General features: G+C 38.8%; 2 protein-coding genes across 9 annotated transcripts; both read right to left on the reverse strand.

Moving 5' to 3' along the window:
- Window positions 1–17: 17 nt before the first annotated feature.
- HDAC10 (histone deacetylase 10) lies at window positions 18–16,317 on the reverse strand. 8 transcript variants are annotated; one of them, XM_031614930.2, is made up of 21 exons: window positions 16,144–16,317; window positions 15,702–15,768; window positions 14,769–14,903; window positions 12,488–12,584; window positions 11,842–11,939; window positions 11,659–11,763; window positions 11,380–11,448; window positions 10,624–10,750; window positions 10,090–10,155; window positions 9,676–9,735; window positions 9,180–9,269; window positions 7,863–7,969; window positions 7,538–7,605; window positions 7,151–7,430; window positions 5,988–6,078; window positions 4,338–4,423; window positions 3,817–3,870; window positions 3,282–3,366; window positions 2,605–2,790; window positions 1,989–2,148; window positions 18–1,323 (listed from the first exon to the last, which is right to left on the reverse strand). In XM_031614930.2, the coding sequence occupies exons 2-21, from the start codon at window positions 15,764–15,766 to the stop codon at window positions 1,307–1,309; spliced, it is 2,046 nt and encodes a 681-aa protein (XP_031470790.2). In that variant the 5' UTR covers window positions 15,767–15,768; window positions 16,144–16,317; the 3' UTR covers window positions 18–1,306. The 8 variants fall into 8 exon arrangements, with proteins under 8 accessions (XP_031470790.2, XP_031470796.2, XP_089992845.1 ...); XM_031614936.2 differs by having other exon boundaries at window positions 16,178–16,299; XM_090136719.1 differs by lacking the exon at window positions 10,090–10,155 and having other exon boundaries at window positions 16,144–16,270.
- Window positions 16,318–17,255: 938 nt separating this feature from the next.
- Window positions 17,256–21,705, reverse strand: LOC116244282 (secreted frizzled-related protein 2-like). Its single transcript, XM_031615878.2, has 4 exons — window positions 21,057–21,705; window positions 20,355–20,524; window positions 19,410–19,502; window positions 17,256–18,373 (listed from the first exon to the last, which is right to left on the reverse strand). The coding sequence occupies exons 1-4, from the start codon at window positions 21,341–21,343 to the stop codon at window positions 18,063–18,065; spliced, it is 861 nt and encodes a 286-aa protein (XP_031471738.1). The 5' UTR covers window positions 21,344–21,705; the 3' UTR covers window positions 17,256–18,062.
- Between the last annotated feature and the right edge of the window lie 1,079 nt (window positions 21,706–22,784).

The raw sequence follows: 22,784 nt of genomic DNA on the forward strand, positions 1-22,784 counted from the left end.
AGCGGTCCCAAGCCACCGAATGCAGTTCTGCAAACAGAGTTCTGACAGTACTTGGAAGTTCTTTTATTGAAAATACAGTTTTGCCTTCTTAGTCATGTTTTAATAAATGAAATCTACCCTCTCATGGCTTACTGACAGCAGGAAAACAGAACGGGTGGGATCCTCCCTGGGAGAGAACACCTTGGACACAGAGTTGTCCGAACAGTCCTAAAAATAGGACTACAAAGACTGATTTAGTTAATCAGAGTGTGTGCAGTTGATCCCAGTACCAACGGCAGTAGGACTGCAGCCTAATGGATACGTGTAATTTTAAGCCTTTGAAAGCAGAAGGTTATGTTATTGAAGTCACAGTGACACACACACACACCTGGAAACGAGTACAGAAAGGAGAGTGCTGAAAACCAAGGCACAGTATGGCTGCTGCCTCAGGAAGCCCATTTCGTTTTGAGAGTTCACAAGCTGCCAGCCCGAGGCCACCACCAAAACGTAATAACAGCTTTTTATTTTTTATATAGAAAACTTGCATTTGAAAGGAGGGCAGACTGAAGCCCCACAGCCCCAGAACATTCACAGCACATATATATGTCATAAATGTCAGCCTTTTCACTGCTTTACTCAATAACATCTTGATAACTTTGCCTATTCAAAGTATTATATTTTTTTCTCCTCATGCCCTGTGTAGCTCAGGAGATTAGATTTCATCTCAACCACACGACTAGGAGATGGGAAATGCACACACTGCCACTGTGGGGCTGCTATCCTTTAACATTCTCTCATCAGTCAGTCACAGGAATTAAAGACCATATTTGGTAAATCCTTTAAGTCCTAGGAATGTATCATTAATCTGAAGGCCTGTTGTTGAGTTCAAACTCCCAGTGAGATGGTGGTAGTGGCAGCAGTGCAAGCACTTAGATGTCACACTTTCTGTTATTCTGTTATTCTGAAAAGCTTGGCTATTACAATTGCTCATTTCACATTCCTATCTTCTGGAGTTTGCAAACATTCACACAGTCAGCCTAGTGCCTGTGCAAACCTGACTTTACAGTTACATATAACATGGGCCCCAGAGTGCAGTAACTCAGCAGAGGACTGGGTTTCACACGTCAGTCTTGCATCGTGTCAACACAGAATGTACAAACATAGTACTCACACAAAAACATGGATTTTAAGTATTTGAAAAAAAAGAGGAAACTGTAAATGGCTCTTATTCTGCTTAGACATTGACCATCTTTTTTTCCCCAGGGACTTGAAAGGCAAAATGAAGTGTCACATTTTCTTCTGCTGCATAAAATGGTTTTAAAGTGCTTTAGATTCCATCGCTCACTGAAAAGAACACCAATAAGATGAAGTTATTAATCAAACTCATTCCCAAGTCCATAAGAACAGTTTTACTAGAGCTAGGCCACTGCTCCTGACCCTTTCTTCTGAAAGGATTTTCTTTCAGAGAGAGATGCCCACCTTTACCACTGTTTATGAATATTCTGCTTAAGAACAAAAGTTACTCAGCAGAGAACTGTTTGTAAGTTGGTACTCTTAAAAGCCCACATACCTTCCTAAACTGATTTCCTTTACCTGATCTTCAACTACATGTGAATGTATTTTAATCAGAACTAACCACTACTGGGTTAAGGAAAATTATTTTTCGTTATTTAAAATGCCATCTCATTCTACACTATCTTCAGAAAACACATTAGCAGTCAGAGCCCGTGCACACCTTATTAACCATTATTCAAACTTATAGAATTATGGTTGCTTTATTTCAGGATAAATAATACACATTTTTGGAGCAATGATACTCAGAGTTCCAAAGAGTACAGTTACACTGTGCTATGAAATGCAGTGCTTTCTGGCTCAAGGGGCAGAATCAAGGGCATGCAAGTTTCATACTGCTCACATTACATCAGTGTGCTCCCACTGACTTAGAATTCAGTTGTATTTTATTATCTTTCTAAAAACGTATATATTAATAAGAACTAAAGACTACTTACCTGAGCATTGAAGCATTTTCCAGTCCTGCTGAAGCTGGTTTCTTAATTTTTTTATTTGATTTACTTTTTCTTGGGTAGGAGGCACATGAACTCCAAAGTGAGGCATAGAAACACCTGCAAGTGCTTTGGCTACACTTTGCATTAGATTTATGTCTGTGTCCTAAATAAGAAAACAAAAATCTAGAGTTGTACAGAAAACAGAACTGTGGGCTGCTTCCAATCGCGCTAGATAGAAAAAGGTCATAAAATATCTTTAGTCAGAACACAACTCTAAGCTGCACATTCCATGTGAAAAGCAAAGCCAATCCCCAAACTGAGGCAAACTGTTGGATCATCATCTGCTGCACATAAATACAACCATTAGCTCAGGCTTTGCATTCATGCCTTAGCTTCTCAATCATGCAAGCTGCCCACAGCTCAGTATGTGTCTGCCTGCTTTTGTTCTCAGGTCAGACAGAAATATGGCTATTTATGTCAACAATTCAGATGTTCCAAAGATAACGTAATAAACAGTCAGAATTCAGCAGCTCAGAGCAGTTCACACCCAACACGCTGCTGCTTGATTTAGGTTCTGTTCGAGGTCACCTGAATACCATGGTGTAGCACCACTTCTTACCTCAATCACTGCAAGAATTCGTGATTCTGCTAGTCCTTGTAGCAAACAAAAAAGAAGAGAAATCCCACTTATTCCAAGGCTCCTGTTTGGTCCAACAGCTATTACTATCAAGTTGGGTTGGTAACTATATGCTATAGGAAGAATGAATCCAAGCACAGCAGAAAAGAAGTCATTCCCAGCAGCATCCTTTAACAGCAATGAAAAGCAATTTAGAACAAACATAAAGCTGAAAATGCTCATAGGTAGGATTGGAAAATTAAAAAAAAAAAAAAAAAAAGGCAAAAACACCCCAAACCCAACATAACATGAGATTCAAAAAGCTTTCTGTTGATCTTAGAAACAGAATACTGATCTGTTTTCACAGCAATCCTTATATTAAACATGCAGCTTTGATCAACACTGGTTATTCATATTTTCCTTAGCATCTCTCCATTGCAACTGTCTTCTCTAACATAAAACAGCCACTGCAGGCTTACTCAAACTCGAATTCACATTAAAGGTCTGTGAAGGAGCAACATTATTGAAAGGCAAAGAAAAAAATTTTTTTCAAGTCCCAATTGCAGTGAGAGGTGTAATTCTCAATGACATTTTATGAATTTATAAATCTATTCTATTCTTTGTTTAAAAAAAAAACCCAAACTTTTTATCTTAGGTTGTTTTCACGAAGTGCACCTTACCTCTTTCCAGTTTAGCACAATATAGTGTTTAGAGCTGCTCTCTCCAGTCTGTTCTTTCTTGCAAACATGTATGACGAGTATTTTTCTGTAATTGAAACCCACATCCAAGTATTTCACCAACAACTACTGATGAGATAAAAAGTTCCATTCTATCCATGATTTCAATATAACGTATACTTTCTTCCCTATCTTGTCTTACCATTTAAAAATTTCCTTTTAAATAATTGCTTTCTTTCTTATTTTGTATATTCAACACTGTATTTTCAATCTTACATTTTCAGTAATAATCCAAATTTAAATTGATATACAAGGATTATACTTCAAACCAACCACTAAACTAATAAGGCAGAATTTAGAAACAGAAGGTTATTGTTAGAAATACAATTTGGCTTGCTCTGTATTTTGCTTCAGGTTAAATTCAGTGAAAAATCAATTCACAACTGATTTCTCAGTGCAGATTTCATCATACATACGGTCACTTCGGAACATTTATCATCCCTGGGATTTGATTTCCTAAGTTAAAAAGAAGCCTCACCCATCTTCTGTGCTTGGTATGATATCTATATCTCCAACAAGGATGCAAAGCACTCTGTAGAACACAAAGGAAAATCATGTATACATTCATTTGTATCTGCAAGTAATTCTTTTCAATTAGTGCAACTTGTTTAAAGAGTTTGCATGCAGATTAAATAAATAAAGAATATACACCTCTCTGAACTTGGTCTGTTAGAAGTATAAAGAAATCTATGATACCTCAAAGGAACTCTCTTCTCCCACCATTCCTGGGGAAACTAAGCCAAGAAAATAAATGCCCTTAGGTCAAAGGCAGCCAAAAATCTGGCACAGAAAACCTCAAGTTTGTACAGCATTGACCCCTACTGGTGTTCTGCGTTTGGTAGGGAAAAAGGATTTTGTCATATACAGTACTGTCTTTACTGCAAATCAAAAACTATCACATTTGTTTTAAAACAAAGCCTTTCAAAGGCAAACTGACATATTTTATCCACTTTCATCTTTTTACATTTTGAGTACCAAATGCAAAAGATAAAAATTCACCTTTGAAACCCAAAACGAAGAGAATGTCTCAATGCAATAGTAACAGAAGCAGAAGCTGCAGGTGATTCTGCAATTCCATTGCATACCTATAAAAGATATTTTTTTTTATTCAGAAGTAATTAGTGTTGCACAAGATCATGTCATTTCTTATTTGTACCAATTGGCTTTTTTACTTATGTATCATTCAAACAAAGCCACACACAGCTGCGCGGAACAGATCTTAAGATTAAGATGTTGTTAATTCATTTACAACACAAAGGTCACATTTGATTATTACACCAAAAGCTGTTGTATTATTTCAAATGCATGGTCCTGCATTGCAAGTCAACTGTAAAAGTAGATTATGTAGGTGAAGGTCATGTTTAGTGGTTCTCTCGGCAGTCTGCAGATTAGATGCACTCAGAGTGCCAGAATGCAAAACACACTGGAAAGACAGACGCTATGAAAAGAAAGCTGTCCCAGAATTCTGACTCTTCCTTTAACACAGGTGAGCCATTACTTTCTGGAAAACACAGTGACAGTATTAATCAGTCAACATTTAAGTGCTGGTTTGTGTTCTGCAGTGCTTTGAACTCCACATGAAACATAAGGGAACATAAGCAAGAACACAACATATGCTCTTCTTCCTCAGTTCTCCTCTAACTCTGAACACAAAATCTCAGCATCGCCTCAGTATAATCTCAAATAGTCATTACTTGCAGATGCTACTTCCTTTTGCCAGGAGTTTATCTAATCTATTTATAGGCTCTCTTAGAGGTATGTGCAGTCTATAGCAATAGAAATTTGTTCCCAAAATCTACAGCCATGACTGCCAACAGCAGGAAGACGACTTACAAGAAAAAGAGGCCATTCTCACAGTTATTAATCCTCACTGGCTTTGTACTTTAGAGAGCTTTTTATTCAAAACAGACTGATTTAACAAATGAGAATGTTTGCATAATATGTTTGGCATTTTATTTTTTAACTTGCTTGTTGTTTTTCCTTTTGTTTTTCAAAATGTCAATACATAAATACAATCTTGCAACCTCTAAGTCTGCCTCATCTTCATTCCTGACTGTGCAAGGATCAGAATGCTGAACTGGAATGGTTGTTTAGAATCATAGGGCACAGTGGTGTTTTGAACTCTATGCTCTATGAAAGCAATCAGGGCGAAGGGCCAGGAAAACAAATGACTGCATAAATTACTGTACATGTAATGATATAGAGTACAACTTAGCATACTCTGTAATCTTATAGGGTACTGCAGAAGTTAACTCTCTCCTGAAGTCTGCAGGCAAAACTCCGTGCAGAAGTTTAAATCTTTCTCAGATTCCTTGCTGCTCACTGGTGCTTGATACAGTCTTACATCCACAGCAACTGGAAGAATGAATATCTGGTTCGTCCTTATGTTTGAGAGCGATGCCTTATGAGCTGTGACTGCAGAAAAGCAGAATAATGTCTTGCCCAATAATAATTAGAAAGGTGTCTTGAGGTTAACTACTCCTAAAACGCTTTCTCATCTCACATCCTCTCTTGTTAGCTAAGCACAGACTAGTTGAGATCAGCAGGGTTATGAACTACAAAGTAACTAATATCCAGATGATAGTGTAGTAAAAGCAGAAATCAGGAAGGCAACCCCCAGCCCCCTCAATTAAACCACATTCTCTTTACCTCTTTCTTAAGTATTTTATCTAGGATGGTCAATGTACTGCCAAGAGAGAGCAAAGATTTGTTTGCTTTCACAAGGTCCACATGAAAATCACTGTAAAATTAATCACACAAAGCAAAACTAGGTTAGATATGATAGCACTTTTAGAGAGGATCCTGATAATGGTAGTTTGCAGTCAGTACTGACAGCAATACATTTTCTATAACTACTACACATTCATCCTCAAAGTCCTAGCTCTAGCAGGAAAATGACAATGCTCCTGCCTAAAAGTCACGAGCTCTCTAAACCTGTTTCTATTTGCACTAGAAAGAAAACAAAAAATGCCTGATGATATTCAGTAAATAAAATGCTGTCAAAATGAGACTTTCTAATTTAGAAAGTTGAGTTTCTGAAATTGTAATACCAGTCAGGTATTTCTTTTCTTTGTTGGCTAAAAGTTAATACAGACCTTAGCGGCATTTTCCTAACACCTTCCTTCTAAATTAATACATTTTCACTGTCTTATCTCTCTTGAAATATTCTGATTAGTTATGTAAAGGAGTCCAGAGGAGGGCCACTAAGATGATCAGAGGGCTGGAACACCTCTCCTATGAAGAAAGGTTGAGGGAGCTGGGCTTGTTCAGCTTGGAGAAGAGAAGGCTCCAGGAAGACCTCACTGTGGCCTTCCAGTACTTAAAGGGAGCGCACAAACAGGAAGGGGAATGGCTGTTTACGAGGGTGGATAGTGATAGGACAAGGGGGAATGGTTTTAAACTGAGACAGGGGAGGTTTAGGTTAGATATTAGGAGGAAGTTTTTCACACAGAAGGTGGTGAGGCACTGGAACAGGTTGCCCAAGGAGGTTGTGGATGCCCCATCCCTGCAGGCATTCAAGGCCAGGTTGGATGTGGCTCTGGGCAGCCTGGTCTGGTGGTTGGTGACCCTGCACATAGCAGGGGGGTTGAAACTAGATGATCTTTAAGGTCCTTTTTGACCCATATGATTCTATGACTTTAAGGATACAAATGATAACTAACAGCAATGTCTTAAGTTTTCAGAAGTACTAATTCTGCCTATGATTGAGTAGACTGATGCCACAGAGACAATGGCAGAGAAAGAATAAGATTATAGTTTGTTCTAAAAACCTCTCATTCTTATAATTAAGTTGAAAATTAAATACGACCAACCTGACAAGAGCTTCTAGTTCATTTTTGTCCATTTCCCTCACAACATGAAGGTGTACTGGGAAGGTATTTGGGTCTGCTGAAGCTTTCAACTCAGCTGTTGTTGCTGTTTTGATGGGAGGAACTGGAAACATAATATTTTTCATGTGCAACTCCAAAAATCTTTCTATTCTGTCAGTTTCATTGCTGTCAGTTATCTTAGCTTCATCATCTGTACAGGAATTTGTATCAGCAGTCTTTAGTAAGTCTGATTTGGTGCTTAAATTGTGCAAAAATGATGTGTCTAGAAAAAAAGTTTCACATGTATTAATTTTTGAGCAATATGTTAATATTCAGTCACATTTATTTGCAAAACAAAGTACACCTGTATTCCCAATCCCATTTAATTACCTTCACACATCAACCATTTCCAGTAGGGTTTATGTGCTGCTCTCACATTGTGAATAGATTCAATAGCACTGTGAAAGAAACAGTATTAACAGTATCAGTACTGATGAAAGAACAGGGAATAATTTACCGCAATGGGAAAAACAACACCAACAATAAAATAAAATCACAGAAGGAATGTCTCAAAGCAGAAAATAGACTACAAACTATCCATTGAAACCTTGGCAGGCAAAGTGTTCAAAGCTTGCATATGTCTGATATCTATGTTCAAAGCTATGCATATCTTTGATAAATACATAGGTTGTTCTAGAATTATTCCTATACTTACCTTAGGCAAGGTGCCATTTCTCCAGTTACCTGAGGCAGAGGATCTCTTAGCAAAGTTCTTACAGTCATGCAGACTGATTCAGACAAGGACCTCAAATGATACCCACCCTAGAAAAAGTATTTCATTCCACATAAGGGATCGATACACGTGAAGTCTGAAAGTCATCATGGGAAATAAATCAAACTGAATATATCTGAATTTACAGAAATGAAAGATTGTATGCAAACACAATTAAGTCACTGTTTCATATAAAAAATTATTAAGTTAGAGGCTACCTGCTGAAGTTCAATGGCAAGCAACAACTCTATTCACTTTATCATGGTTCAGTTCATTTTGGAAATCAGTTGTGACTTTGCCCTGTAATTCTAGAAACACATTCTTCTCCCACCCCCTTCCCATGGCATACCACCTTCAACAATTCTTGTGGAAGATTCCTTAAAAGGTAAAAATTACCGCTGTCCTCTAAAATATCTGCATAAGAGAAATATCCCACAGCCTAACACTTAAAATACCATTGTCCTGATAATCTGGCAAGAGTTGGAAGAGAAATGAAGATAGATTTAAGATGACTGAATTAAAGATGACAGATTTGTTCCTGTATTCCATTCATGGAGCAGTCATATCATCTGCATTGTGAGGAGATGATTATTTGCACTTCAGGCAGTATCTACAATAACCTGCTGAAGAAATGGTGATGGAAAACAGCTCAAGCAAAACAGAGGTCAAGTGAATCAATTTCTAAGCAATTCACTTGTTTGGGATCATGCTGGGAAGATGCACAAACTTATCTACCAGTAAAATGATCATTTCTCCACCATGCAGATGAGGAGTTGACATACTGACTTCATAAGGAGGAAAAAATTGTTTTTAAAAAGATCTCTTAAAAATCTTGTTAGATGTTTTTATTAAAAACAAACAAACAAACTCCCCAAACAGGAATGCAGCACAGGCTCTATAACCAACTTATAGTGTATTTATACTAAAGGTTTTAAAAATTCTTCAGGAGTAAGACAAAATTGCAAAACACTGGTAATGCAGTTTATTCCCTATGTAAGTTTTAATGAAGTGGGGACTGTCCAGAGCAGCATTCTGTAGTGACTGTGCACAAGAACTGAACACAGCTGTAGAGGCTGTTTTCAGAAAAATAAGCACACAGTCTGCTGTTCCAACATTTTAAATTAAAATAATAATAATAATAAAGACACACACTTCTTTTCAGGTCTGAGAGCACTGCCAAATTTTAATCTTTTTTTGTATTATTGATTCTAAGAGGAGATATAAAAAGAAATTATTTTGTTAAGCTTCAGAAGTATTTACCTCCAGGATGACACACAGCTTCCCATGAGCTAACTGCATCAGGAAATGGGTAAGGTGGGCAAAGACTTCAGGAGTGGCATTCATCTGACCCTAAATTAAAGAAAAGTTCTGTTAAGAGATGAAACCCTGAATCAAAAACACTGGTGAGAAAAATAAACAAACAGATAGATGATCTGAAATAAATGAGATTGGACTCAGCCTCAGCATAAAGGAATGCTCGCCTCTAGCTGTATCTAACAAAATGCTGAACCAACTGCATTAAAGGAAGGTACAAAAAGATGATGCAGGAGTTGTGCCTACAGGACAATCCATCTTTGTATGTCGTGTGCTATTTATTGAGCTAGGTCAGCTCAATATTTTATATATACACACACACACATATATTTTTAGTTTGGTCAAAGTGAATTTCACATAGCAATCAATGGACATTTAAGATGTAGGAATATTTTACAAACACATTTATGACTGACAACACAAACCACAAAACGTTACTTACCTCAGGGTCTCCAATTCCTGAATCATATCCAGAGGAGACAAGAACCAGTTCAGGATCAAACTGTTACAAAACAGAAAGAAATGTAGCACATTCTTTTGCATTGCATTTCAATTGTCTCATACTCAGCTATTATTTCAGCCAAAACATAAACACAAATGAAGACTCTCCTTGAAGAAAAATAAATAGGATTGCATTTATAATATTATTCCTGATGGGAAAGTTTGGTTTGGTACCGATTATTTGAAAGCTACCATTGCATAAATCATACTCTGTCAATCAGCACATGATTCGTATCAGCAGAAATTGTGTTAAATGTGCTACTTTTAAGTAGCAAATTGCTACAAATCATTTAATGATACTTAGGAAATAGTCCTTGATTTTGCTATTCACAGAACAGTGCAGTGAAAAAAGTACCTCGAAAGCCATTGGAAGTAACACATGAAAAAATGCAGCAAGATAATCTGAATTTCCCATCCCAACCTGCAAAATGGGAGAAATACGGGTCAGATCATCCTGTTGAAGTAATAGCTTTTCCTAAGGTTTTCCCAGACATAAGGAAAGATAATACCAAAAGTTAAAGACAAAACAGCCTCGTAAGACCAGCTCAAACTCATCTGTATAAAAACTGTATACAAATATCCATCATTTTGAGTCTTCAGTTCTCTGCTGAACAAGGATGGACACAACCATCTCCTGAAGCACTCCCAGGAGTGGCTAGGCAAGATACTGAAGGAAAAACAATATGCATGTGTTGTCTTCTCTCTTGAAATAAACAAACATGACATCCTGAGCCTTATTTCTTAGAAGACATTTCACTGACAGGAATAAGATACACTATGCTATAACATCTGCCAAGCAGGCAAAGCAGCACATATTCAGAAAGCATTATCCAATGCCTAAGAAATAAAGCTATTGCATTTGCTTTGTTGTGCTGTAAATAACACTTACCTTATTCCAAGGTAAATTTATATTAAAACCTTTTCCTTTTCCCAAACCCACAGCATCATAATCAGATTCTTTGAGTGATGGCCAGAATTCCTGATGTTCATAGCGATGCCAGGAAAAATACAAAACACTGAAAGACACAAGAAAAATCCAGCTTGACAAAAAGGCTCCAAAACAGACCATGTAAACTCTATAATATATAGTGAAAGCATGAAAATATAAATTATCCTTCCCTCTTAGTTCTCTAAGCAGCTTTTGACTGTAAAAGTCAGTACAGAAAGTCCTATGTCAAAATTAACCTCGGATAGCTTTAGAAATGTCATGCATGCATTCCCTTCAGATGAAAGGCAGGACATTCTCAATAGAACAGACTTGTTTCTAGAACCCAATGCCATGGCTTTTCAGAAAACAGCATAAAGCTCATGTGTTTTATCTAACTAGCACTTGAACAGAGAGATTCCTGAATAGAAAGGAGATATAACCTAAATCCTGGTATAGAGAGATCTTACTACTGATACTCTTCTTAAAAGTCACTTTGCTCATTTTGTGTTTGTTATTCTTTATTGTAAAATAAATTTATGTTTTTCTCCTTGTTAGGTTTTTTCCCCCTTAACTTGGTAACGGGTAAAAAAAAAACAACAGTCACTAAAATAGCAAGAAGAACATTTTGTGAGATTCTAGTTTTAGGAGTATAAAAAAAATCTTAATCCCTACAGAAGCATGCAGTATTTAGCCAACTAACAAAAACATCCTTCAAACCTTGGATCTTCTTCAAATATAAACTGAGTTCCTTGCCCATGGTGCACATCCCAGTCAACAATTAGGATTCTACATAGAGAAGCAAAATAAAACATTCAGTGAAAGAAGCATGGCATATAGCTCTAAAGGAAGTGCAGAGGATTAAAGATTTTCTAACCCCAAAAGATACGTGACACCCATGAGGATCTGGACATTACTCTAAAGCGGTACCACGTCAAATGATAATGCAGCATCACACTTGGGTATGAAAAGCTTCTCTACGGTCAACTACACTCTTACCTCTGTAGACCATATTTCAGTTTTGCATATTCTGCTGCAATAGCAACGTTGTTGAACAAACAGAACCCGTTAGCTGCATTTCTCTGACTGTGGTGACCTGGAGGTCTAAAACAAAGTTATATGTCATTATCCACAACAAAGGGAATTTTGGTGAGAAGTGAAGACTTTCTCACATTTTCTTACCTTACTAATGCCATTCCATTGCACACTTTTCCTGACATCACAGAGTCCACTAGCTGCAAAGCTGCTCCTACAGCTAGCCTGGCACAGTGGTAAGTGTTCTGAAAAAGAGAATTTCATTGTTGTTATCCATCATTCATCAGCTAGTTTTAGAGAAAACATGCATAATGTGCTTTGTGACCCAACATGAAACTGACATGAGTCTATCCTAATGAAGTTATATGCAGTTAGTTAAAAGCATAATTTTACAACAGAAAAGCCAGTGTGCTCTCTATTAGGCTTACCTGTAATCATCACATCCTTTGTAAGGATGTTCTCCCTGAGGGAGATAAGAAATTAGAAATAGACGTATTGAACTGACTGGTTCTACTGGCATCTCTGAAAATAAGGAGCAAAACCTTACAGTAACAAAAGCAAAATTAAAATTTGAGTAGTATGCTATACTGGCATGATATAATTACAGAATAGATAAAAGAACACTTATCAATTTAAATTACAGCATAGCACTGAAGGCCGTAAACACATGCAAGTATACTTACATAGCAAAACAAATTATTATCAGCATTCCCCTACTTAGAAAACCATCACACAGATGGAATAATACAAATACCCGCAAATCCCACTACAGGAAGCAGTTTAACTTACACACCGGATGAAAGAAAAAAGAATCATAATTTCCAGAGATTCTTTTCAGTTCCTCTTCATTCATTGTCTGTGTGCTTTTTGCAGCCTCCAAGTGTTCTGAACTGCAGAGGAGAGGGAGATTAACACAACACTTAACTAAGCAAACAGACTTATAGTTTTTAAATACAATTTAAATGTAATGAAAGCTAACAAAACATACGTTAAAAGACGTTATCTGTGAGACTTCACAAGTCCAGCATGTACCCTGGGATGCTGGTTGCAGGATACGGAGAAGCAATGGAGTGTTATGAAATTAAGGATTCTTGGACATCCTAAGAATATGATGACATGCTTCTCCCCTTTTCCAGTGGTCTTGCTATCACCAAAAGGCTGTTTTTTCATTGTGCTACAATCTATTCTGCAATCCATGCTACAGACAGGTACCATCTCAACTAGAACTAAATTAGGATCTAACAGCTGTCATATGAATTATGACTGAGAATGTGTCCCATCCTCTCTTGTTGTATGGAAAACAGGTATTTGATTGAATTCTTTATCATGTATGTACTAACTCCCTCTTCTCATTGGTTTGAGAGCACAACAAGTACTTAGAAACACTGTTACACCAATTCTCTGTCATTACTATCTTGGTTTTGGGTGCTGAGATGGAAATTAAGGTTGATGGCATCTACCCTCCAATCTGCATCCTAATACAGGATACAACGACCACGTATGTGTTCCTCTTGCTGGACATCCAAAGCAACCACAGTTTCACAACAAAGTGAGACAGACTAGCATTACCTAATATAAACAGTTCTAAGCAGTGGATTCAAAATGAAGATACTATCAAGAACAAAACTGTATGAAACTCAATGACTGTGTAATTACTAGTTTCACTTCCTCAGCAGCCTCTTAGCTAATGGTGAATTCAAACAACATTTTTGTAGGAGTTATGCACTTGTTTCAATATGAAAGTCTTTTTTTTCTAAAGACATCTATTATCTCTACCCCACATTTGGAAATGAAGACAAGACCTTAGTGAATTTGTTTGTCCCAAGCCATCTAGAAGGGACAGCTCAACGGGGAATTGTTATCAAGTCTCTTCAGTACCTGTTCAGCAAAGTCCTTACTGCAAAAATAAATTATATTGGTACGCAGAGCTGACTGCATTCCAATAAGAACATTTTGAAGAAAAATACTGTTCTGGAATCTGAAAATTTAAGCATGATTCAGGATCAAGGCGTTGTCTTCATACAAGCATTAGGGCACTCATGTGCAAACTTTTGTTTCCTAGGGGTCTGCTGCTGGGTTCAGAACTTGTTTAAAGACAGTACAGCTGATGGTCTTAAGGGAGCAAGCTAGATGGAACCTTAGTGGAGGTTCCCCAAACAACTCTGCTAAGAAGCCTCAGCAAAGCCTTCCCACCCTTGGGAACCCCAATCCTCCCACTTGGGAGCTGTTTCAAAGGTAAAGCTCTCACCCTGGATACATTTTAGTTATGTTGTATAGCCATCTCTGCATCCAGCCATGAATTCCACTGATGCGGGCCTCCACGCTGACCTGTGGAATGATATTCTAACTTAACCTCACCTCTGCCATGTCACTGCAAATTTGTCAAGCAATCTAAACTCTCGGCTGAATTTGGTTAACAGCACCAGATCTGTGCTGCCCACTTTCCTTGGGGACTGTAGGATTGTGCCCTTGCCTATGCAGACCCTGCCTCTGTCTGCTTTGCCATCATGCTTTGCTCCCAGCTCCACTTGTCCTTCAGGGAAAGACTTCACTGCTTCCTAACAAGGGAAAATGAGCACACAACCAACACACATGTTGGTTGCAGAGCTATCACACCAAGGTGACAAGTGCCAGAGCACGCTTTAGTGCCATGAGTTCAGAAGGGGCAAGATACTCATCCTCTGAATTCCCCCATGAACTTAGCTACAAATCTTTTCTGTTGGTTCACTCTGTCTCAAAGATGTTTGGGAGAAAGAGGCAGTTATGAGTTTTCCTACATTTTTAAATTAGAAACTTACTTTTAATATTGTATTCAAATCAGCAATCATTGCTCAAGAATCTAAAGAGTGGAAATGGTGATATAGTAGAACAGCAAATTCATTCATACTTCAGCATCTATAGCACAGTCAACATTATTTGTACAAGTTTCAGCCTGACACATTTTCCACTGAAATTAGTGGAAGTTAGTGAGCTTAGGACCAGGTATTTTTAAGTGGTGTAAAACATGCTCTGGAGGTATGACATCTGTTATTGCATTGGATTAAACTGGATGGCAATGAAAATAAATTTCAGACCTGTGAACTAAGAGGATTTCCTCCTCGCTTCCTTCTCTAGCAGGCACAGGGACGCATCTTTCCACAAGATGGTAACACTGAAGCTGCTCATAGGAGGCTGACAGTCTTTCTGGCACTTCAATATCACAAATAGGACTGAAAATAAGTGATATTCATATTACTACAATACATATCTGCACAGCTTTCAAGTAATAATAAGACCTACGGTGCATTATAAGTTATGATTTAATATCCTCATAGGGACGTGTAAGAGTAAAATAATTATAATAAAATTCTTTGAATACTCTTCAGTTTAGAATTGAGCCAAATGATTACAAAATCTGTAAGCAAAAATAGATTTATGTCTCTTTCACAGAAATAAACAAAACAACGTTAATTTTTGCTTCTTCTCTCACCGCTTAAAGCAGCAATGATTACCACAGACACGGAGACATTGAGATTAAAAGTGAAGATCATACAGGGAAGATCAGCAGAGAAGAGGATTTGACAGAGCTTCATTTCAAGCACAACAAAGGTACTGGTCTCATTTACACAAGTGTGAGCCAGCTGTATGTATCAATTTCTAATTGAACTTAATTGAAGGGTTTCAGCTGAGAAAGTAAATCCGTATATTTTTCCAAGGTCAATGAAACTTTAGCTTCATAAGCAATTTAGATAGCTTAAACTGCAGTGTTTAGAGAACTAATCCCCTTACTAAGGCCTGCTGGACTGCGGGCTTCAGCTTCTCAGATGCAGCTTCAGATTAGCAGTAGAGTATCTAGATACAAATTAGCAATAAAAGTTTTTCGAGAAGGCAGACTTTTCTGTTCAGCAGGAAAGTTACCAGGTTATCTGTCACTACACGCTCCACATCGCATTTACAAGAAATACACTTACTTGGTACTTTCTTGATAAGAATCAATTCGTAAAAAGGACAGGACGTTACTGACTTACTCGTTCCAAAGCAGCTTATGCCTGGTCATCGCCTCATCGTAAATCAGGGCTGTTCCTGAAGCCATCGCTACAGACAGAACAAAAGAGAAGTCCCTAGGTGTGTATCTCGGGTACAAAACAGATGTACGACAAACAGCCCGTGGGAACGCACGTATGCAGGGCATCGGCCTGCAGGAGGATCTCGCACTTCAGACTTCTAAGTACAAAGTGGAAACAAAGAAGCCTCGAGAGGCTGGTTAGCGAGGCCAAAGAGCAAGAGCGGCGGGCACAGCCCAGAAGCTGGATCCGCGCAGGCTGGATTCCTGGCTACCTGCACGCTCCAGGCCTCAGCAGAGGGACGAGCGGTGCATTAGAGGGGTACAGGAGCTCCCCAGTCCGCGGATAAGGGCCTGAGGCCGAGCCGGGGCGAAGCTTGGGCCAGCAAGCGCGCAGGGGTACTCACCCCAGGCTGACACAGGGATGTGGGGAGAGCTCACCCTCAGCGGCCCCGCACGGCACCCGCACAGCGCGGTCCCACACCGCCCACCCGGGCAGCGCCTCGGCCTCACCGCCGGCTGAGGGCGCGGCGCCGCCCGCTCGCAGCACGGGGCGGGATGGCGGGAGCGGGCGGGGCTGTGACGCGTCCAACGGAACGCCCACAGCCCCGCCCTCGGGTGGCTGCTGCAGCTGCGCGGGCGTTTTGCTTCCGAGCAGTCGGTAGTTAAGGGAATTCCGAAATTCCCGAGTTGAATTTTCTCTGGCGCTCATCGTAGAATGACAGAATGGCTTAGGTGGGGAGGAACATTGAAGATCATCCAGTTCCAACCCCCCAGCCGCGGGCAGGGCTGCCAGCCACTAGACCAGGCTCCACCGCTCACCTCGTTGGTATATAGCAGAGGGTCTTAAATCACGCTTACATACATATGAAGAAAAAGTTGCTCCATCCAACTCCACTTTACTTTGTCAGAGCTCTGCGAAATGGGGCTGGCAGCCGGAGCTGCGCTATCATGCCCAGGATAGTTCACATGCAGCTGTTGTTTTAAACATACAGCAGACCCAAGAGCGAGTAAGCAAGGGGCTGTGTGGTAACCCCTCATGTAAAGAGAAATAAATGGAAATCAACACAAGCTAAGATGACCTCCTTTACCTCACAGAGTATCGAGCAACTGCTTCTCAGCAGCTCACATCAGTAGCCATGTCCTTTCATACCAAGACCAGGTGGTTGCTGTTGCCCTGGCACTTAAACGGGTTGCTCCCTGCAGGGCCGCCCATGGCTGACGGTGAGCCCGTCAGACGCCTTTGGGAGCAGTTGGCAACTGTAGGCAGTGATGGAGTCCTTTAAATATTTACCACTTTTCCAGCAGAAACCATTGCAGATTCGGTGGGATCAAATGAACCGAGCTTTTGAGCCACCTACATTTTTCAGAACAGTGTCTTCATTATACAGTATAAACTGAATATAGGCTGTTCCAGTTTTTTTTTTTTTTTTTTTTTTTTCATCATTTCCGGAAGTTTTCTAGTTCATGATAGAAAATCATATAATCACAGATTCACAGAATATCCCCAGCTGGAATTCCAAGACCCACAAGGATCATCGAGCTCAACTCCTGGCTCCACACTGAACCATCCTAAATTCAAACCATGTGTCCAAACTCTTCTTGTGCTCTGGCAGCTCGGAGCTGTGCCCACTGCCCTGGGCAGCTGGTTCCATGCCCACCACTCTCTGGTGGGTGGCACTGAGATATTGTATGTATGTCTGAATATTAAATAGGACCTTTCAGCAAGGGAGTCCTGATTTAAAAATATTCCACAACTGCAGTTACCCCATTCTCAGAGGCATTACCACCAAGACATCATCTTGATCAATGTAAAATGACAACAAACGACCAGATCTTCTTGCGGTTGGGCTGTGTTGTGTTTGCTGTTATTTATTCCAATTTATTCCATTTTGATTTGGACAAAAATGACCAGCAGAGGGCCACCTTCTTTTAAAATACTCTGATGGAAAAGTATGAGGTGTATTAATGAAGCATTAACCAACAGAAAGTTTGGTAAGTCAAGAAAATGGCAGGATGAACCCTATAGAAGAATACACTAAAGATACTGAGCTGGATTAAAACTGTTTCATTTCAGTTTTTATGCATATTACAAAAGATTTTTGCAATAACTCAAAACTTTACACATAGATGACCAAGTTCAAATTTCACAAATAGCTAAAATACTATAGAAAGTAGGCCTGATAACACTGGATTCAAGTTCAACTTATAATACAGTTTAAAAGGAAACAAAAATTTTACATGCCACTTATAGTACATTCTTATTTACAATGTAGGTTTGGCATAAAAAGTGTAATAAGCTTTTTACAAGTAATAAGATAAATATTTACAAGCATTTATGGTACCTCCACTTCTGAGTGGCCAAAGTCAGCTGGGAGTCCCTTCTCTGCCAGTGGTAGATCTGATTTACTAAAATGATACCCTCCTCAATCTTCCCTACAAGGAGATACACCATAGGACGATGGGTTTGAGTCATCCTCTGTGTACAATTTTCATTGATAAGCAGCCATTGCTGTATCATGTGCTGAGTTTCATAAGGCAAGAGTGAGCCCTGGGTAATGAATTCCACATGGCACTCAATGTTGTAGTCTTGGTCGCCAATTACTGCTCTTTTTTTGGACAGCTTTACTTTCACTGCTAGGGAAAAAAGGAAACATATAAGTCACTCAGTTTGTTCAAATATAGAAATAAATACGCGTTAAAGCAGGAAGATTCCTTAAAAATTCTCTCATAATTCCTGGTGATGGAGTGTGGTGACGTCTTCTTCCACAGCAGCATAGATTTTCAAACATTTTTTTAAAATAAGTTTGTAACTGATCATTTTTTCACTGCATTAGGCAATTAGGAAAACATACTTTCACAAAGATGTGTAATGTATTTTTGCCATCATTGTATATGTGATGGTGTTAGATACTGTAAGCTATTGGCGTTATTCTAATATCACAAGGCTGACCTCCTTGCCCAAACAGTTCTACTGAAACTCATTTTGTTTCTCTCAGCAGTAATGCTTGGTGATACCACCCTTTTAGATACTCCCTTTTCATCGTAAATATCTGTCTATCTAACATGAGTAACTCCACCAACACTTCTTCACATGAAAATTCTCTGCACTACCTGATCTAAGGCCAGCTGTATTCACTAGTAGTCTCTATTGACTTCAAAGGGCTTTGCAGGACATTTCTAGGGCAAACTCAGAAGTATGGCCCATCACTTCAGTAAAATAACATGAGGTCAGAATTTATTTTTTATGATTTTCTGAGTCTTTTCTATGTATTGTGAACAATTAATGCACAAGTAACAAGGACATGCCATTCACTAGTGAAACAACCAAAGCTTTATTGGGTTTAATTACCAACAAAAGACAAACTGGTTTATTTGCCTGATTTTGCCAGAAAGATTTTCCGTATACCATATTGTACTGCAATGAAGCCAGCCCAACAAGAACAGAAAAGCTATTTGTTTGTAAAATAGGTGACAAAGAAGTCTTTCACGCAAAATAAATCCTTTAATTTTGCTCAGAAAGAACATGTTCTGAAAAATAACCTAAAGTTGACTCAGTATCCAAGCTCTCAGGATGAAGATTTTGAAACCCCAGCAGAGGCTGTCAGCTATTTTAATCCCAATTTAAAAGCATTTTAGAAGGAGAACTGATAGTTTAATAGCAGCCACTTACCAAAATTACTGTCACAGAAAACTTCGAGAACTCTTTTGTGTGTAAAAAGTTCCTCCACTGCTGGGCAGGTCTGGCATGCAGGCTTTGGTAGGACTAGTAGGAAATGGCAAAGTCTCATCATTATCTTTTAGAATGTTTTGTATTAGTTTTCTGCTGTGAAAGTTGAGAGCTTGCTGTTTAACTATGAGTAACTATAAAAAATACAAAATTGTTCAGTGATAATGTAAGCATCCGCATGCGTCTCTGAAAACATGGCTAAGGAGGAAAAGGAGTTTCTGTTTCCATGCACATTGACTCCTTGTTTAGACTGACAAACTCAATCATCAACATCAAATACAGTATTTATAAATAGATTTTTATTTTCAGTACAGCTGTGGGGTGGGGAAGGGGTGAAGTGAGAATTCTGTCAGTGATACTAGGTTCAGCTGGGCTAGTACTGAGGACATAGGAATTGGAGTGTGCCAGCAGCAACTTACTTGTACTGCTATTTACATAAGTAAATAAACCTAAGCAAATTTGAAGATTTGACCATTAATGTCATGCTAACTCCCTAAGGAAAATCAGATAATAAGTCCTCCAACTTTTCAAGTTGATCTGAACACCAATTCAATGAATCGCGAGTTTATCAGATTCCTGATAAAGTTGATAAGCATGTAAAGAGACCTCAAAATAAATAAAATACAGTGCCTGTAGCTGTGCAGGGAGACAATCATTTCCTCTGCTATGTGTAGACCAACTACTCTTCATTGAATTGAAGCGATGCGGACTCACACCGTCTGAGGAGTGCCAGAGTTTTCACTGCAGGCATTAATACTTCCCCCCCTCTGCACAAACAAGTATGTATAGATGCAACTCCAATTACAAAGTCACAGACTGAGAACTGTGTCCCTTCTATCTTGTTTACCTGCAGCATAGAGTTCAGCCACCCTGCCATCTTCCACCTACCTTTGTGCAAGTATTTATATTCCTTTGTAAGCGATGCCAGGCACATGTCCTCATCTGCAGGGAATCGATTGCAGTCCAGGCTTTCTGGCCAGGTGTGCCCATGGCAGGCAAGCGCAGGAGCACAGCTGTCCCGAACACCAACACACATACTCCTACAGGGATGGATGAACCTGCACCAGAGGGAGCACCAGGCAGAAGCTATTCAACTCACTCAGTGATAACAAAGTAGTTCAGCAGTGATTTCTGCACAAAGTACATACTGATATTTGACAACCTTCAGCAAGAATTTAGTTCTAGAAATGGCTTATTCTTCTATGTTACGGAATTATGTTTTTATTAATGCTATTATGTTTTTATTTATGCTTTTCTTACTAACTGAGAAAATCCTTGTCAAGAGCCTGAGTCTCTTTGCAGTGGGTATTTGGTTTCATTGTCACCTATATTCAACTTTAAATTAACAAGAACAAAATTTCAGCTGAAACAAGCTGAAATATGATATTCTTTAGTTATAGCATTCATTTCCACAAAGCAAACTAAAGTTGAAGTTGAATTCAACAGCTTTTCAGTGCTTTTCTTCCCAATGAGTATGAAAAAGTTAAGAGAATTATTTCAGATGAAGTGGAGATCACCTTTCCATTACAATTAATACACATTTGATTTGATCCCTGTTCTGGCCAAAAGGCTGGGTGCTGTGATACTTACGTGTCCAGGCAGATGGGCGCAAACAGAGAGCACAGGAACATCCTCACATGAGGGTGACAGTCCGTGTGCACCAGGTGCTGCCAGGTGGTGGATTTTAGGACGACCTCTGCCATGCTTGTGTGTCCCATCAGGTTGGGAAGCCTCATTTCAGAGTATCCAATCTCATGGCACATGTCCATCTCCTTGGGTATCACTACACATTTGGTGGATAATCCAATGTCAAAGCCTGTGCTCACTCTTAGGAAACCACTCAGAGTGAAAATAAGTATTTTTGCAGTCAATAACATCTTTCTGTGAGTCCCAGCTTGCCAAACAGGGAGCTGTCAAACCTCCCAAGTACAGGGGCATGCTGAAAACCCTGTGGCTTATATACCCCAGGAGCTTAATGAACCCTTGGTTTTCGTCTGCTTATCAAATCACTTGAGACAACACCAGATCTTATAGCCTATCCAAGTGATTGTTGTGATAACCAGGGAGGTGGGGACAAGATATAGAAGTATATTCCCTAAAGACACAGATTAGCCATAGGCTTTCACGTGCCTGACAGCATCAGCTGCAGTAGGGTGCTATGTGGTATATTAAATTTTGACACCTAGAAGTCTTGCTATGTGCTTTCTAAATCAAATTAAGAGATCCCCAAGAAAAGTGGTTGGGCAGACAAGCTGTCTCCTAGGGCTGCTGTGTCTCCTTTGTTTTCAGACACTGCTGACCAGGCAGAAAAAACAGCTCAGATTGACTTATCAAGTGAAAATGTTTTGCTTGTGGTAATTGCTTGTGTCTCTTCCATGTTTTACAATGTAGAAGAGGCACTTTCTTTATTTGCACAAGCACCAAAAAAGAGTCAGCCTTGCTCTATTAACCAAATATTTTGGCTGGAAATTGAGACTCCTGTGCTGTGACATGCTAAAGCTCTCACCTTCCATTAATTTTACTGACTATAGAATGACTACAGAACTTGTATCTTTTACTTATTCAATACAGTGGTGGATTTAATGTTTCCTGGCAGAAAAATATTGTAGGACTATTGTGGCTATCAGTATTTATTCAGAGAGAAAAAGCAGTTACATGTATGGAGTTCATTATTTCAAGTGAACTTAGTAACACTTAGAATTCTACAAAGAACTCATCATTTCCCATCTTTATTAATAAATTATGACTGTAGGAAAATCTGTTTAAGCAAATAATACAAAGGATTTACTTCTTTTGTCTGTAGCACAAAACTAAATAAAATGAATATTAAATGTCTTAAGAGTTAACAGAATTATTGACAGTATTTTGTTATTCTTCTTAAAAAAGGACTGACAAATAGCTCTTACCTATAGATGAGAAGCTGAGGAATCAGATAAGGTGACAGGTTCTGAATAATGTGTTTCTTACCTATTGTGAACCGAAAAGTCAGGCTACTAGACAGTTAAAAGACTTGAAGCTTTAAACAAAACTTCTAATGGAAAATTTTAATATTTTTTTCATTTAGATACAGGTGTGTGTGTATTGTTTTGTTTGTTTGTTTTTAAATTTCCATTTCTTATTTACAGAAATGTTTAGATATTAACAGGTAGGTGGATCTATTGTAAAATATCTGGCTTTATTAGACAAAAGCAATTTGCAATAGCATATCAGCTAGTATTAGTTCTTGACTGAAATACATTTTTCAGAAACAGCATCTTTTTGTGCTTAGATGTGGCACATTTAGACTATGTGCTACATATTATTTACACGTTTATACCA

The sequence above is a fragment of the Phasianus colchicus genome, chromosome 1 (genome assembly GCF_987193195.1).
Source record: "Phasianus colchicus chromosome 1, bPhaCol1.hap1.1, whole genome shotgun sequence".
NCBI lineage: Eukaryota > Metazoa > Chordata > Aves > Galliformes > Phasianidae > Phasianus > Phasianus colchicus.

Bases quoted from the DNA above. Each gene is read 5' to 3' on its own strand.
- LOC116244282 (XM_031615878.2), bottom strand. From the start codon at position 21,343: ATGTTATTGACTGCAAAAATACTTATTTTCACTCTGAGTGGTTTCCTA. The intron at 20,525-21,056 runs GTAAGTATCACA...CCTCTGGTGCAG, and splicing joins GCGCCCATCTGCCTGGACAC to GTTCATCCATCCCTGTAGGA. The intron at 18,374-19,409 runs GTAAGTGGCTGC...TTTTTTCCCTAG, and splicing joins TTTCTGTGACAGTAATTTTG to CAGTGAAAGTAAAGCTGTCC.
- HDAC10 (XM_031614930.2), bottom strand. From the start codon at position 15,766: ATGGCTTCAGGAACAGCCCTGATTTACGATGAGGCGATGACCAGGCAT. The intron at 11,449-11,658 runs GTAAGAGTGTAG...TTCTCTATGTAG, and splicing joins CTGAAATATGGTCTACAGAG to AATCCTAATTGTTGACTGGG. The intron at 6,079-7,150 runs GTTGGTCGTATT...TTAATTTTACAG, and splicing joins GAACTAGAAGCTCTTGTCAG to TGATTTTCATGTGGACCTTG.